The 17,871-nt window shown below is 37.2% G+C and overlaps 1 protein-coding gene across 1 annotated transcript in view; it reads left to right on the top strand.

Moving 5' to 3' along the window:
* The window catches only part of VPS41 (VPS41 subunit of HOPS complex), a 105,476-nt gene that overhangs the window by 20,956 nt on the left and 66,649 nt on the right, over nt 1-17,871 (top strand). The window contains exon 4 of the mRNA XM_058832028.1: nt 2,714-2,791. Coding sequence (XP_058688011.1) covers nt 2,714-2,791 — 78 coding nt within the window. The remainder of the gene's footprint in view (nt 1-2,713; nt 2,792-17,871) is intronic.

Below are 17,871 nucleotides of genomic sequence, written 5' to 3' on the forward strand. Positions count from 1 at the left end.
TAGAAAACTGCTCACTCAGTTTTAATTATGAGCAGTATTATGAACTGAAATCAGAATACAGTCCTAATTTTATTTTGTTTAGAAAGGAAGTTGGTATATACTGTGCTTCTTTGTATAGCCTATGTCAGTAAAGACCAACTTGATCATGCCAGGAGCTCAGCATATATTCAGCTGTGGAAAACAAGTGAATACAGTGTAGAAGAAGGTAATTACTGTATTTTTTATTTGCTTAGGTTTTTCTTTCGGAGGGTGTCATACTAACACTGTCCTGCCCCCTTCCCTGATTCAGTATGTTAAAAACAAAGACAGGAACTGCACATGCTAGAGATTTTGATGTACCAGAGAGTGATAAGGGTAAAGTAATAGACCGTGCAAACTAAAGAAATTTTAAGAAGAAATAATATTTTATTCTTAAAAGGAATAAACTTCATATTCTTCTTTAGTGACTTAAACAATTGCTTTTGTATTTTATGAATTTTCTTCTCTTTTATAAATGTTGAAAAACATTTTTGAATATTGAGGCATGCTGAAGTGCATCTGAAAGTATGTGTTAATGATTTGTCAACTATTACTATGTAAAACATAGTAGCTATTTTCTGAATGTATAATTTTTCATAGCTGGTAATATCTCCTAAACAGTTATTGTTGAGGGATCTATCTTTATTGTTTGGCTGTATTTTTAGATTGACTTGTGCTGTGTTTCTTTTCCTCAGAGGACTGTTGCTATGGCTCAAGAGGCTCTTAAGATGAAGCTTGTATTTTAACTGTGTGAATGAAAACAATAAGTCTTTTTAAAATGTTTTTGACAACCTAGAGTTACACAGATATTTGGAAAATTGGCAAGCATTTCCTCTTTGTTTGTAGCCTGTTTCTGTTACCTTTTATTCCTGCATCTCAGGTAAATTTTGAAAGCAAAGAGTTTAACTGGATTTTTTTTATAAGGATGTGCACAGATACAGCTTTTACTATAGTGTCACAAAGCATGACAATACAGGAAAACTGTTGAAGTATCCCAGCACTTTCAGTTTTCCAGCAAACTAGTTACACTATTTATGAGAAGAATCAATACTGTTAGCCATATTGTTAGCCAGGTACTGCAGTCTTTTAGGAATAGGTCTCTTCCAACAGAGAGCTTAAAAATGAATCTGGGTTATAGGTTGTGCAAGGGTATTTCTGTTTCATTCTGGTTGGGGTTTTTGGGATTTTTTTCCCCCTGAATGAACTGGAAAAGCTCTACTAATTGCTATAATTAGAAAAATTATACAGTAATATGTAAAATATGACTCAGACTAAAGCAGTTTAACTTTGCTGGGAATCCTGAGATCTGGCTTCTGCATTCAGACTAATTTCCCCCCAGATTTTTTTTTTTTTTTTTTTCATTTTTGCTGCTAAAGCATCATATTTTCACCAGGCTTGCTGTCTACACTGGATGACTAATCGTCATGGCACCTGGTGCATTCAAGCAGGCCTGTGCAGTGGAATAGTCATACCTAGTTATGTCTGCACACCTGATGTTTTATTAACCAGTATTGATTTTTTTACCCGGGGGACTTTTTTCTTCCTGAAAAAAGGCAACCTTGCAGGAGTGAAAGGCATTGCAGGGAATGAATTTCTAATGAACCCCTTCTTTCCCTTTCTTGACTCCTTTTAATGTAGCTTCATATTTTAAGTGCCTGAACTGAAATTTCATTTTAAGCAATTCCATTTTGATAAATCCTTTTAAACCTTGACTTTCTGTAAGGTTATTTTTTAAAGATTGTGCTGCCTGACTGACACGCTTAGCAGTGCCTGTAAATTTGAGCATTTCATTATAGGTTGCAATGAAGCATGCTCACATGCAGTGAAATACAGAGAATTGAGTAGCCTAGACTATTTCAGTAATGCTGAAAGTGGGAGGGTGGGGGAGGGGGCAAATAAAAGAAACCTCTGTCATAAATCAAGTAGTACTGAAATTCTATCTTTTCTGTTTAGGTGTAGTTCACATGGTTCAATTAACAGCGGCTCTCTCAGAATCAATTCCCTTCTTGTTTGTATCAAAATAAGTTTGAGATAGTATGGATTTAGGTGGAGATTTATTTATTTAGCTACTAGTTTTTAGAATGAAACTCCAGAGATTTCCAAGGAAGTGTATTTGTTGTGGGAGTATTCTATTTAGGAATGTTACTATGTGAAGGAAAGCAAAGATAACAGGAGTTATCTGTGTGCTTAGATGCACTGTCAGAGACCTTCCATAATTCAGCCGTATTTTACCAGTGGCTTACAGCTGGCCTTTTGCTATGTTTGAACGCTTTGTTTTTATTTTGATAATGAAGGAGAATTAAAAATAAGGCTCAAAGGAAACATTAGGATTGAAGCAAAGCTGCAGAAAGTATCTAGGAACTATTTCAGACCTCTGTTGGTTCCTGCTCTCACGCTGCATTTTTAATTTGCTGCCACAGTCCATCAGCTGGTGTGTACAGACTGCGGACGCACCATTAGTTGTCAGTGGATGAGGGTCCTCATGACTCATTCTGACAGCTAACTTGCACTATCACAGTAATATGGGCTTGAAGCCCTCCCTGTTTTATTCTGTGGATACAGTTAAAATAACCTTTCTGTATAGAAAGTGGTGTGTTTTTTTCATTTCTCCAGTGTTGCTGGTATTCATTTAGCATTGCTGTAGTATTTCTTGTGGTGTCTTTGTGTTTATGTAATCAATCTCTTTCTTTCACAGTTTTTGGCACTGGGAACACATTATGGCAAAGTTTATTTACTTGATGTCCAGGGGAACATCACACAGAAGTTTGATGTTGTAAGTATGACATTATTCAGAGCCCATTTACAGGAATGTAAAACTGCTGTGATGTACTGATAAGTCAGTTAACACTCTTGTTACACCTGCAACTACACTAACACATTCCATAACATAAAAAGCAATGTATGGGCCTTGCGAAAATAAGTTACTCTGGATGATTTTGTGGTGAGCACATCTCAGTTTATATATAATAAACTTCTTCATGAAGCAGAAGAGTGATTGCAAGTGGCTATTAAAAATGGAACCCAAAAGCTCATTACTCCCATAAGGCAAGAACCTGTTCATTAGGTGACTATTGTCAATTATTAGTTCATGCGTTATCATCTTATCTAGTTGCCACAAGTAATTGAAAAGTGATTGATTACCTTGCTGGCTCAGTTTGTCAATTACAAGTATATAATGCTAATATTTTATGTAAATGTTTTGAAGTTTGAATTATTAAGGGATTGTATTGATTGAAGGAAAAGAAGCCCTTTTCCTTATTGTGGTTCATGGTATGACAGGAATAACATGCTAAATTTAAAGCTCTGTTCTAGAGTATTAAATGTTCCTTTCTATTGTGGATATCAGTTAATTAGTTTCAAATTCCCTGTTTTTCTTGGGGAGTGGAAGGAAGAGAACTAACGATTTATTTTTTTCTCCTCAGGTCATTAAAAATTCTAGTAGCCAAGCATTCTTTTTTCATAGCAGAGTAAGCATTAGCCATAGAAACCACTGCAAGATGTGGGCATGTTTTGCAAAGAGAATATATGTTCTAAAGCTGACACAGATGCATGGAAGGGGTCAAGTGTTTGTTTATATTTTTGAAAAACCTAATTATGAATTGTGAAAGGGAGTAGGGGAGTATAAACTTAAGGCAAAGCTTTTGAAGGAATTTCTAGATTTAATTTTAGTCAGATTGACAATGACCTTACTGGTGATTGATTAAAGTCAAGCTAATTATGTGCTTCTATTTCTTTTAATTTTGTATGTTCATCAGCCCTGCAGCTGAGAATGCTGACTGCATTTCAAAAGAGGAAAAGCTTTTGGTGTCTCCCTTGCAGTCCTGATTACTTTACATGCATGCTTCTTGGTAGAGTTTCTCTGGGAAGTAGGATAAACTCTCTATTTGAGACAGGTCAGATTGAATGTCTCTTCCATTGCTGCAGTAGAAGACAGAGTCAGAGACTCACTCAAATGAAGTGGAGATTTTGTATTGAGTCTAGCATTAACTGTCCTAAACTTGTATTTGTTCCATTCAGTGAAAGCAGTGTAAGGTGCTTGGAAAATTTTAGTTCTCGAACGATCTTCTTCTGTCTACCACCAATGCCTTGTTCTCTCACACTAATGCCAAGAGATGAAATCCTCCTTCTGTAGAGGCTTAGGAAACTGCCTAGGTGTAGACCCAGGAACAAGGGGACCTGCTGAAGTCTGTAAAACAAAATCCCTGCGTTCCCTTTTTACCAACCTTCCCAAATCTGCTGTTATTTTATTTGCTTTTCTTTACTAAAATGTCCTTCCAGTGCCTGCTGGGAGGGTGGTTTCTTATGAAGTTAGTGTTGGACTATACAGTTATTTTCTGCTCAAAGATGTTACTTTTCCAAACTTAACCTGCTTCAGGATGATTTTTGTGCTGTGTCTCCTTATAAAGATGGCAATGATTTTTTTTTAAACTATTGTTAGAATACAAACTGGTTTTGAACTGGAGAATAGGAAAAAGAAATGTTTCTTGGATTCTCTTCTTAATGTTTGTATCTCTTTTGTAATGTACATGTCTCTAGTGCAATAGATTATATCATGGATTAGGTGGAAATGGTGCTTCTTTTTCTTTTTATTCCTCCTTTTTCTAGTTTGAAGAAGAGTGATTTTTCTCTTAGTACCACTTGTCTTTAAAAGAGAAGTTTTTTGAGGATCTACTATCTATTGTAGAACAGAACAGGCTGCTTATGTGAGAAGAAAGCAGCTCTGTGATGTACATGGCTGCTTAAGCTGAGAAGTTTCCTGAATCAATAATGTCAGCTGCAGAACCTATAGAGAGTTTATCCTGAACTGGCTGCTATGCATCAAAATATTTGCCTTCTAACCTGAACTTCTCAGATGTTGGATTTCAGACTAGAGGTATCACTATCAAAACATTCAGTGGGGTCTTCGTTCAATTCTCTCCTACTAATACTTCTTTATTGTCTCTCAGAGAGAATTTGAAGTATTAAGATTAAAGTATTAATTAAAGTATAAAATTAAAGTATTAAAGTAATTAAATGTTGTAAATCCCAAATAAAACCTAACCCTTTATTGAAAAAAAAGGGACTTACTTCCTGAAATCACACAAAGGGACGAAGCATTTCTTGTAAATATGCTGGCAAAGGCTGTTTTCACTAGAGGTATTTTTTCTGATTGTTTTTCTCTGATCCAAAAGAACAAATTCCTTCTCAGAACCTTTTTCATTGGTGGAATGGCATATATAGTTCTATCTTGAAGTTGTTAATAGGAGAAGTATCTTTTGTTACTGATTATTGGAAATTAGAATATAGAATTTTGTATTTATTTTGTACATAGAATTTTCTGTATAGAATTTTTTCTGAGTAAAATACTGAAATATTTTAATTGTTTTCAGTAAACAGTGTATCTGGAGAGTGTCTTTCATGTATTTTTCTTTTTGAAAGGATGTTTCAGCAGATATTTTCTGTCTTGTGACATTGCGGAAATTAATAGTAAGGATAACAATGTGATTCCCTATGTGCAAAAGAGATCAGTTACATAATTCAAGAAACTGATGCTGAATCCTATGCCAAGTGGACAACTAGTCTCTTCAGGCTTGCAACTCCTCTTGTCAACAACAGTGGAAATGTGTGCTTTGAAACTGTTATGAGATACTTGTGATTTGGGAGGAATTGAGACAGGAATTGGGAGGCTTTGGCCTTTCGTGTTACTTGGTATCTCAGCAGTTGTGCTTGTGTTCTTGTCCCTCTCTCCTCTTTGCCTAGCATTTCTGTAGCTCTTGCCAGGGTGGCTTGTCTTTGACAATGTCAGCTGCCTAAGATTAACTGGTATGCATCCTCAGTAACGTATGTTTGACAAACTGGTGTTCTCTTGTATTAGGGTTCAGTGCATTGAGTGAGATGAAATGTGTCAAATGCACTGAAAATTATTACTAAAAGGCAACAAGAAGAGGGAAGAAAAGCCTGCTAATTCCACTGACAAAGGATGATGCAGGGCTGATTCACAGCACGTTAATTCCAAATGTCTCTCCATCTTTCTTTCCTTCTTAGACTGTCTACAATTTATTAATATAATTATTGCCTGAACTGACATCCTGTGGATTAAGAATTTGTAGATATGGAGAAAGCTGTACAAACATGTTTAGTTACATAACAAATCAAAAAGCTTTCAAAGGGTAAGAAAACCTGTCCCCATTCTGGTCTTCTAATAAACATCAAGCTTAAAGCAAAAGTGGTAAGAAGTCTTGGATGGTGCCAGTGATAGTCTTTTAGAAGGGGAAAGATTGCCTATTTTATAAGTAACAAGGATTTAAATGTTTAATGTATTGAAGGTGTTTCAGTGGTGATGCATGAGTCTAGAAAATGATGTAAATAGTGTTTTAAAGCTTATCTTAGTACAAAGAAATTGAAGTCTTTTTAGCATGCAACATTTGTGAGCTATTTGTGACTTCTAGAGTTTCAGAAGGATACGTTCTCACAGCATCTCTTTTTACAGTGTTTTTCTTTCCTTGCATCATGGGTTTTTTCTTGATTGTCACACATTGTGTAGCACTGTTTAATGACGGGTTTTTAATTGGAGTGATAGTAATCCAGAATCACTACATCATCTCTGCTACCTTGAAAACTTGAAAGGGAGTTTCACCTTTTGTGGTGGTGCTATTGCCCTTGGGTGTATTGAAGTTACAGTACTCACCAACCTGTAGAGCAAGACCTTGCTTGAAGGTCAGTCTGTGGCCTATTGGTTTTGCTGTTAACTCAGCAGGTTACAAAGAAAACATCAGAGGTTTCAGTTGACTTGATGTCTCTTAGCAAGAGTTTATTTTTTAACAAGAAAAAAATATTTCTAACAAAGAAACAGTTATTCTTAAGCACTAAGCGCTGCTGCTAGTAATGATGCAAAACCTACTGACTGGTGTGGGAAATTATGCAACATCTCTCAATGGGAAAGGTAACTTAGTTTTTCATTGTATAATGAAGAAATTGCTTTGGATGGAACTTTGCATGAGAGTTTGAGACTAAGATGATATAAATGTCACTTACTTTGACAGACTACTTAAAATTCCCTGTTTATTACCTGATCTACATCATTTTAGATGTTGGTGTCAAGCTATGTAAGAAAATTTAGTCAGGAAGTGAAGCAACAGAATTTAAAGATCTGGGTAGCACTGTGTTAGTATTTGCATGGTGTCACCGTGCCTGTTAAATTTGAAGCTGAAATCCTGTTTTGTTTGCAAAACCAAGTGGGATATTTTAAGTGATAGTTCCAAAAACCAAAATAAAGATTAAGGTTTTGATAGAAGCAAGTGTCTATGCAAGAGACAGGTTTCCTTCTCCACCTTGAGACCTCTCACCCAAATGGGTGTTGCTTTTTATGTCTTAAGTGCTATACACCAGCCTGTAGCTCTTTCAAATGGATAAAAATGTCATCTTTGGGGATTTTTGTTTTAAGTCTTGAGTGTCTACACCAAATTTAACACCACTTCTGCTTCTATCTGCTCTTCTCATTTTAACTGCAGAGGATTTGGAAATCCAAAGGTTTTTACAGTAGTTGTGGGAATAACTCAGATAGCTTTTGAATCTGTTTTTTTTTGGTATAAAGGCTTGGACAGTATGTTTTGTATGTTTATTCTGGTACTGTGCTTACTAGGTTTCTTATGACCTGATCTGTTTCCAATGGGATCTATGGGGCTATTGAAGATTCAAAACCATCCTTGGCAAAAATAATGAAGTACCTGTGGTGTCTTGCCTAGACTGGCAGAAATTGTGGTGTTATGACCATTATTCCGTATATGCCATTCCATTTCTTCTCTGAAAGAAGAAAAAACCAGCCTCTTGTACATATTTTGCACATTGTCTTTGTAACATTGTATCTGACTTTCCTTTGAAAGGAGTATTGCTAAAATTTTTAGTTAACCAAAAAGATCAAAGGGATATGGCAGGCATTTGTTACTAGTAGAAATGTTGCTTGGAGTATGGATGAAATGTGGGAGTTCTAAACAATTTTAGGATCACTTATGATTAATTTTTATTGCTCAAAACTGAGGCAAGTGTGACCGTTTCATTCAATTATTCTTTTAAGCTTGTAGTTTGAATAACTGTCGCTTAGTGGAGAATAATGTAAAAAGTTTAGCTGGAAGTATGAGTTCAGCTACAGAAAGTATTGTATGGTCCAGTCATTTATTCTTGAATGTTGTTAGCTCATACAAGTCAGATGTGTGCTTGTACTGCAGCAAACAGTAACATATATTCTGTAGATCTAATTCATTTCAATTAAAGTATAAAGCCTATATATTTTATCACTGATTCTGGAATAGCAATTGTTTCTTCCTTCTCTTTTGAACTCTTGACTAGCAACTATGTTGCCCATGTGCCTTTTTTGAGAAGGATTACAGCCCCATCTTTAGACCAAATGGTCCTTCTACAACTTCATTATCCTTCAAATGCGTATTGTTTTCTTCTTTTTTTTTAACACAGAAGCATAGGAAGAAGTCTCCTTTTTTGTTCTTCGGTATTAATCACTTTTCTTCAGAGTGGGTATCCCGTTGTTTGTCAGTTGCATTTCATGACAAACTCTAAATGTATTACATTTAAGGTGCCTTAGCAGCCCTCTTTCTGTCACTGATTTCACCAGAAATTTATTATGTCGCCTTTTAATGAGGTAAAGGACTGTGATGTCACAAGCATGTAGACATAGAAAATAGTTCACTTTCTCTTGGTAGGGTGCTATCATATTCTGCATGATTTAAAAAAAAAAAAAAAAAAAAAAATGAAGCACTGAATATCCAAAGGGGAGAATGCTAAACATGAAGGACATTAAGGACATTACTGCTGTAGTATTTAATACAGCACTGTTGTTCAATGAAAGGACAAAGTTTCCAATATGTTTTCTTGTATTTCAACAGACCTTGTTGCTTCTTATTTCTATGGTAGATCAAATAGAGGATCCTCCTTACTGTAATCCTGCTAAGTGAATTTATGTGTGTCACTTTCAAACAGTTTTGAACAAAATTATTTGTGATATTATTAAGATACATCAAAATCATTAAAACAATTTTTTTTTCCTTCTCACTCTTTTACCACCCAGGTCTGGTAACATTTGCTGCTTGAATATGTATCACATCTCATGACTATTTAGAAAGTGGACCACTGTGCCAGATTGCTCTAGTCTTATTGGCACAAATGAAACAGATAGTTTCAAGTAGCACTGATAAAGTATTTTCATAGAAGACTGGTAACTCAGATGTGCATTTTCTAAAACCTAATAACACTTAAAAGCATAGTGAGGATTTGGGGAGGTTTGATTTTAGGAAGCTAGTGTATTGCTGATCCTTAGGGCTGTTTTCTTTTCAAATGGGGTATTATACCTGGATGGCATTTTTGTCCATAGGGAACGCAGGCACTTACGTGCATATATAGAATAATAGTAGTTTGCCTGTCAGAATTATTAAGAGTTCAGGCATTAATAAAATATTATTTACATTAGAAAATGTTTTCCTACTTAGAAAGGCTGAGTTCTGGAGGACAATGTTTTTTATACAAGTTGACATTAATGATAGAGCTACAGCCCTTTGTTTCCATTAACAATAAAAATACAGCACTATTAAAAATAGATAATGACATAACAGGGGCATAATATGATGAGCAAAACATGAACGCAAAACCAAGTACTTTTTTCTATGGGGAAGATATTACTGATAATGAATTTAAGAATTCTAATAAAGATTCCTTTCTGAAGTATGAGACTTATTTGTTTTAAAGAGTCAGAGTGTATAGCACTTTATTGCACTTGTGATGGAATATTAAACATGTACAGTCCAGATCTGTCCAGTGTCTGGTGTTAATACCCTCAGAGTGGCTGCTGATAAAAGTATCTACTGTCAAGCTGGCCATCTCCACTGTGGTTCTGATGAAGAAATTAGTTTCATTCAGTGTCCTCTGACACAGAGAAATAAAAGCGTAAGAAACATCAGAAATTGGTATTTTGGTGTTGGAAGATTCACCACTGTAATCCTAAACTGGCTGCTAATTGAAGTCTAGCTGTTGAAGATCTTGGCAGTTTTATGGATAGGAGCGTTGAAATGTGAGCAGTGTAAAGATGGAGTGAATGAATCTGTTTGCTTTTTTGATCTACTTTAAATAAAGTTTATGATATGCAATCAAATCTACACTTCACTGGTATTGAAATAGAGCCTCTTTGTATGTAAATGCATTGAGGAACTTGCACAGGATCAATTCATCTTCATATTTAGTTTTCCCTATCTTACTGTCACAATGAGGATGTAGTATATTGTATGCCATATCCTCATTGTGACAGTAAGATAGGGAAAACTAAATATGAAGATGAATTGAAGATGAATATGGCATACAATATACTACTTACAGTAAGTTACAGTGCACTTCATAATACACAGTTTTTACTTGTGTGAGAACTCTCTATCTCCCTCCATCTTTTTGGTTTGCATATGTTTTTAGGATCCTGACAAAAATCAGACACCTAACATTGACTGAGTATCTCTGGTGGACTTGCAAGACTTTGCCAGATGTTTATAATTGCAAATGAAAGTTTCAGAGTTGCTGTCCAAAGAGAATACAATGCTTTCAGTAATCAGAAAATGTGCTTATTATTACATGTGGCTCTGACTTATGCCAATCTGTATCAGGGTTGATAACTGGAAGTTTATGTGGAAAATGACACTGCAGGTGCAGGTGTTGGCTGAGCTTGAACATTGATTACCCAGTTTAATATTTAAGTATACCAGTAATATGAGTATTTATGTTGTTTTCAGCCAGGAAAGGGAATTCATTCCTTTATAGTATTTCTGCATCTCTCTGATTCCATCAGTGGAGATCTTTTCAGTGATTTCAGTAGCCGCTGGGTTTGGATCATTGTCTGTAGTAAAGTGGTTGACAAGCTAAAATAATTGCAAAAAGTGCTTACTGCAGTTTTTCATTGCAGGAGCTTATAGAAAAAAAGAGAACTATGAAGAAAATAATGGCCCTGTGTGGAATGTGCGGAGAAACAGGGTTTCTAAGCTCCATGGGGTGATGTCCTCTATCTTGTGTTAAGTCAGAGAGTGGGATGAGTATCATGGCTGTTCAGAAAACCTTCCTGTAAATGATGTTGGCACAACAGTGCGTGAGCCCTGAGCACTGTATGACCTGCTTAGCCTTTTTCATTAGTCATGTTTCTGAAACATGGCTTATCAAGAAATGGAGTAAAATCTCCAAATAAAATACATAAATACTTTCCACTTCAAGGATGGAACTCTACTAAATTCTGTTAAATAAATTAATGACAGTGGTGGTGGTATTCTTTTAGAAACAAGCAGTGAAAGTGCCCCTTAAGTTACATCCTCAGAGTTTTAGATATGTTTTGGAGATTGTTTTTCAAAGCCCGTTTTAATAATTCAGTAGCCTCTCTTGAATGTTTATATGTGAAGATAAATTCTCACAAGTTCATTGTGGTTGGCAAACTATTCTAAAAAGAAAGCAGTTACAGAAATTGGCGAGATGAACCTCCACAATGCCTGGAATAGTCTTTCTCCCCGGGGGCTGTAGGGTTTTCCAAGGAAGGTATATCTATCACCTGCAGACTTTCCTAAGCCCTCCCCTTGTACTTCAGCGTTCCCCATGGGTGTGTGATGGGGAATATTGCTTCATATTCTCAGATGGCTTTAATACACAGATAGCAACAAAGAAGTAGAGGGAGGCTCAGGACGTAACATTGTTGAAGAGCCCTACAGTTATACAGAGAATGGCAAAGGGGACCTGGGGGGAGAAGGAAATGGGAGTAGTTTGCTTTCCTTGGCACAGAGTTCCCAGGAGGATATCTCCTTACACAGCAGTGTTTTAATAGAAAAGAGATTTTTCTTTGGATCCATCAGTTAGCTAACAGTTCAATTCTGCTAGGAAATAGTCTAGGCTTTCAAATATAGATTTTGTTTTGGTAATAGTTCCATCATTCCTAAACAAGCATTCTGATTATCTAGTAACTACTAGAGATTTAGGGAGATCCCTTGTTAATATTTTTTTTTCCCTTGAATATTTTTTTTTCTTAGTCCCTGCCATTGACAAACAAGGTTAAGGGACTCACTGATGTGGAAAATACTGAAATCACTGTAGGCTTTTTGTTCTTTCTCACTGTCTTAGACTCTATATGAGTGACTTCTTGTCCTTATATTCCCTTAGTTTTAGACAAGCTTTTGAGATCTTTGTTTTTGTAGGTAAGGTCTGCCTTCCTGTAGACAAAATAAAAGTTCATGTTGTTATTGTTCTGAGTCCCAGACCTTGTCACTCTCCTGAGCTTTCCCCCCTCCCTTTTCTTCTAACCAACGTAATCTCCCATTTTTCATTTGGAGAACGACAGATTCAAGAGTGTTATAGGAAATGCAATGGAGCAAGAATTCTCACTTACCAGCATCTCACTGCTAGTATTGTTGAACTAAACCTCTTTGGTGTGGATATTAGTAAATTTTCAGCAAATGAAACTTCAGGTGTTGTGAATTCAGAGTATGCTACTTTGTTGCAGGCAGTGGTGAACATCTTTTTGTGTAATTCCTACAGCTGCCTTTTCAATTTAGACCTTTGCATTACCATGCTTTTTTTCTCAGCTATGTGTAAATACAGAGGTATGTGTATGCTTCTGTCTTTTTATAGGTGAATCATGGTACAGCATCAGAATTTGGGTTTTGAGCTGCTTTTGCCTGTATTGTTTCAATAAAATTCTACAAATATGCAAAATGCATGTGAGTCAGTGAGATGCTGCAGCATTTGGGGCAAGAAAAGTGCAGGGGTTCAGTTTCTTTTTAGACACCTCCTCAGTATGAGAGATCTCTGGGTATGAGTGTTTTGAAGTCAAAACAGATGGGACACACAACATGTAATACACTTGTGCTTAGGTGTTGCTGAGGATTTGGGGTGCTTTTCAAAGCAAGTTCCTCATCCTACATAAAGCAAGGCTTGTATTTTGTGAGGATCTTAGTTTAGTTATACCAATAACTGATGTGGTTTCTGTTTGCAAATCAGTATTTTACACTTGGATACCTCCACCATGGTGGAAATAGTACAAACCAAATAATGGTAGTCCATACTCCAGTAGGTTAACATATAAAACCATGGGTTGATTGATCATGTTGCTGTACTTCGGAGTTTTACATACTTGTTTATGTGAATGGCATGCAGATGAAACATGAGTAAGTGAAACATAAACACTTTTAGGAGACAGTTTTTTTGTTATAATGCAACTGTATACATATAACTTGCCTTAGCATGGAGAACAGCTACATAATCATTATGCAGCTCCAGATTAATACTCATGTAGCAGAAAAGACCCTTAGGTGTTTTTCTTCTTTTGGTATATATGTGTTTGTGTATGCACAGTGTTGCCTTCCCCTGAGGGAAACTGTGAGGAGTTCTTTCAGAAATGGATAGTCAGGAACTAAATTAAGCCAAACGAGGCAAATGTTGTATTTGAGAATGATTTATTGGTAACAGAAAAAAAAAAAAAAAAAAGGAAAGGAAAAAAAAAGGAAAAAGAAAATAAAAACGAGTTGCCCAAACGAAAGAGGGCTGGAAAAGACAGAAAAGAAGGAAGGAAAATGGAAAAGGACTGGGGGAGAGAGAGAGAGGGAGAGGAGACAGAGAGGAAGAGAGGGCGTTGCCACCTGCGAGTCGGGGTCAGTGCTGTCGCTGTCCCGGCTCTGGGCTGTGTGCGCGCTGCCTGCCTGTGGATGCCATCGCTGGCTCTTAGGGAGCCTGCGCGGCTCTGGAAGAGGCTCCTGCGATGACGGCGCTGCGCACGCTGTGAGCGGGAGCTCCGACCGGAGATCCAGGACCCTGGACAGGGTCTCGGCGAGCATCTGGGGAACGGCTGGGTCGGGGCGGCAGCGTGGAACGCGGGTGGCTCAGGCAGGGACACAGGGAGGCAGGATAGGCACGAGGACGGGCAAGAGCTAGCGAGGGCAGGAGAGCCAAAAGGCGGGCTGGGGTCAGGGCAAAGGAGGGAGCCACCCAGCAAGGGCACAACGGCGAGCAGCAGCAAGCCCCTCAGCAGGCTGAAGCCAAAGCTAAAAAGCAAGTCTTAAAAGCCTCCAACCAAAAGAAAAGTCCCCAAAAAGCATAAAACCCCAAAACCCCCTGAAACGAAAACCCACAGCTCGTGGTGTAGTTACTTTTTATGCCCTCTGGCTCTTCCCAAAGTATGTCTGCTGGCAGGAGACCTTTGGCCCAGTCCAATGTCCCACTGCAGTCCATTGGTGGAGACCTCTCACCATCTGATTGGAGAACCTCTCTGGGGAGTTCATTGTCTCCTACTGATTGTCCCATGGGAGGTGTTGCCAGGTGAAGTCCTCCAAGAGACAAGGCTTCTTCTGGTTGCCTCCTGCACATGGCACATGTGCAAACCGTCCCCCATGTGCCTCTGACAACCAGTGTTGAGACAAATCAAAGCTAAATTGACTCCTCACACAGAGATAAATAATAATGTTTAAATTAATTTAGGAAAAGTTTCTGAAAATTCTTTAAAAAGAGTGGACGAAAGCACTGATTAAGGGGGTTGTTGAAGTGATGGGAATCTCTTGAAGTGAAATGAGCTTTGCTGTAAGTATGATTGAACACTGCTTTGCTTTTCACACTCCTAATGTGCATGTGGCTTGCCTGCAAACCATGGCTAAAAGGCGTGAAGTCACAGACAACTATTAAAATGTTTAGATTCCTAGCTTGTAAATATTGCATTTCTCACAGAATTGGAGTGAAATCCAGTCTTACGTTTCATGTTCATCCAGTTCATATCCATTGGGATGCAGCATTTGTGAAAGAATCAATTATCCATTTGTTAGTCGGGGGAGCTTTACAAATTATACATTAGCAGATTGATTTCTCAGGTTCACCATTGGGGGACTGATTGTATAAGGTGGGATGATGATGAGTGTCAGGGGAGAAGGAGTTGCCACAAAGAACACAATTAAAAGAACCTTTCTGAGTGGCCATGAATTTACTCCTAATTGAAGAGCTGACTTAATCCATAGTAAGAGCATTTATTTCAAGCACTTTACATTAGGTAATTGATTATCATATGAAGTATATTTGCTGCTGGATATTTGATTTTCCTTTCCTTTAAATTTAGGATTTTGCAAAAGTCTGCATTGAGATCTTTATGTGCAAGGTGTCTGCTAGCTTTCTCTCCTGCTACCTAAACTTCTCTATCGTCCATTAAAGTAACATTTTTTTTGTTCTGTGGTGTCAGCTTGACGTTATTGATTTTGAACAGTCAAACTTAGTTATGTTGTCCAGAATTCCAAACATGTCTCCATCAGAAGGAAATCTGCAGCTAATGGAAATTCACCTGAAAGTATGTCTTCCTTTTTTTCTGGTACTTCAACAGTTTATTAAATTCTGAAGCTGTTCTCAGGTAAATCATATAAGTGTATTTCCATTCCTAACTAGCAGGATCCACATTATTGCCAGATTTGGATTATTGCTTGAGAAATTCAGTGTGTGTTATTATCACTTATACAGTACTGGAAGTATCATTCTGATAACAAAATAGTCATGTATTTTTACTTGATTGGCCTAATGCTAGGGGTCCTGATTAGGTAAAAAAAGATTACCAAATGTAGTGCTAATAAAATAATAAAGAGTAGTTTTTTCAACATTTTATATACAGATGCCTCTAGTTTTATGACATGAGGTTTAAGATTAGATCATCTCTTAACTGAATGATATTTACATGGATTATATGTTCTAAATTTTAGATTCTCATACATGTTACAGTTTTTTTTCTAACACCCTAAGGTATTTAAAATATCTTTAAAACAGTCAAATGACCAAAACCCAGTGCATATCATGGTTCCAGCTGTATTAAATAATCAGTCTTTCAAATTATGAGTTAGTGACTTCTTGTGTCTTTTTCTAAACTTGAGTGATTCTTCATCTTTCATAGTCCTGTAAAGGTAGATCTTGCAAGAGATCTACCATTTATTCCTTTACTGTAAAATCCAAAGCCTGTTTTCTTTTGTCAGACAAATAAACTCTTCAGTGAGTTAGCTGGACAAAGCTTTAAAAAAAACCACAAGGGAAAGGCAGTTGTAACTTCATGCCTGAGCTTATAAAATTTAATAAAAAAAATGAAAAATAAAAGCAGGGTAAGAGGGGGTGACCCACAGTATTATTTGTGTTCCTCCTTTCTGAAATATCAAAATTATCCACAGGATATTGGATGCAGTTAAATGCAATTAATTTTGATGCAATTTAATTTAATTAATTTAATGCAAATTAATTTGAAATGGTAAGTAGCTTTGCTGACTGGCACAGAGGTATATTTAAACAAATGATGGTTATTAAAATAAGAATTGGAGCTGATTCTGGAATAAACACTTTGGTTTAGATAATATATGTACCAATTTGTAATAGATGGACATAAAACCACAACACAATTTTATCGGTGGTCTTTTCTTTCTGATTTCCTGGATAGGTTGAGATCTTAATTCTCAAACAGCTTTGCAATGGAACATAGCTCTGGAAATCATAGCCTTCACTGTTATTTAACTCTCAAAAAGAAGAGTCTGGCATTAGATTCTTCCTGAAACTTTATTTTTAAATGCATGTAATATTCAGCCTGGACTATCATAATCTATCATCACTTTCTGAGCTCCACAGAAAGTTCTGATTTGTAAATTCAGCAAACAGGCTGACTTGACATAGTCAATGTGCTAGTTTGACTTGAGTACTGAAAAAAATTTACTCTGTGTTTGCTTTGCCTTGTGTATGTCATTTCCTGTTGAAACTTGGCAGGAGATTTGTGTAAATGAGCAGGTCTCCTTTAGTTGAATTTAGTTGTTTTCCCTGATTGTCATCTGTGTATGGTGCAGACAAAAAGGAAAAAAATAATAGGAGAAAGAAAAAGTTAATAGCAACTGATTGAGGTGTTGGGCATACAGAAGGCTTGTAAAAAATTGTTAGTTATATATGGTGTTATGAAATACTGTATCATCAAATCTCTGTTTAATAGTAGAGCAAGTTTGGAAGTATTGTGTGCTATTTTGAATGTGGGGAAAAAAAGCAAATACTCTGGAATCACCCTTTTTTCCACTGACAACATTCTAGAATCTTGGAATCACAGAATGTTAAGTGGTTAGAATGTAAAGATTATGTAGTCCTAATCCACCGTGCCATGGGCAGGGGCATCTCCCCCTGGACAAAGTTGCTCAAGGCCTTATTCAACCTGTCTTTGAACACTATCAGAGTTGGGATATCCACAACCTCTCTGGGCAACTTGTTCAGTGTCTCACCACACTCACAGTATATAATTTCTTCCTAATATCTAACCTAAATTTTCTGGTTTTTAAGTTGTACTCATTATTTCTTGTCCTATCATTGCAGTTCCTGATGAAAAGTCTCCAGCTTCCCAGTAGGTCCCTTTCAAGTACTGGAAGTTTGCCATGAGGTCTCCATGCAACCTTCTCTTCTCCAGGCTGAAAAGCCTCAGTTTTCTCAGCCTGTGTTTTAGGGAAGGTGCTCCAGTCCTCTTACAAACTTCATGGCCCTCCTCTGGACTTGCTCCAACAGTTTCATGTCCTTCTCATGTTGGAGACACTACAACTCCACGCAGCACTCTGGGTGGGATCTCACATGAGCAGAGTAGAGGGGCAGAATCACCTCCTTTGACCCTCTGGCCACATTGCATGCCCAGGATTTGATTGGCTTTCTGGGCTGTGAGCACACACAGCTGGCTCATGTGGAGTTTTTCAGCACCTGCCACCCCCAAGTCTTTCTTAGCAGGGCTTTTCTCTATCACGTCTCTGCCCAACCCATTGGTGTGTCTGGGATTGCAGTGACCAAGGTGTAGGACGTTGTGCTTTGCCTTGTTGAACTTCATGAGTT

Source organism: Poecile atricapillus, chromosome 2 (assembly GCF_030490865.1).
Source record: "Poecile atricapillus isolate bPoeAtr1 chromosome 2, bPoeAtr1.hap1, whole genome shotgun sequence".
NCBI classification, from domain to species: Eukaryota; Metazoa; Chordata; class Aves; order Passeriformes; family Paridae; genus Poecile; species Poecile atricapillus.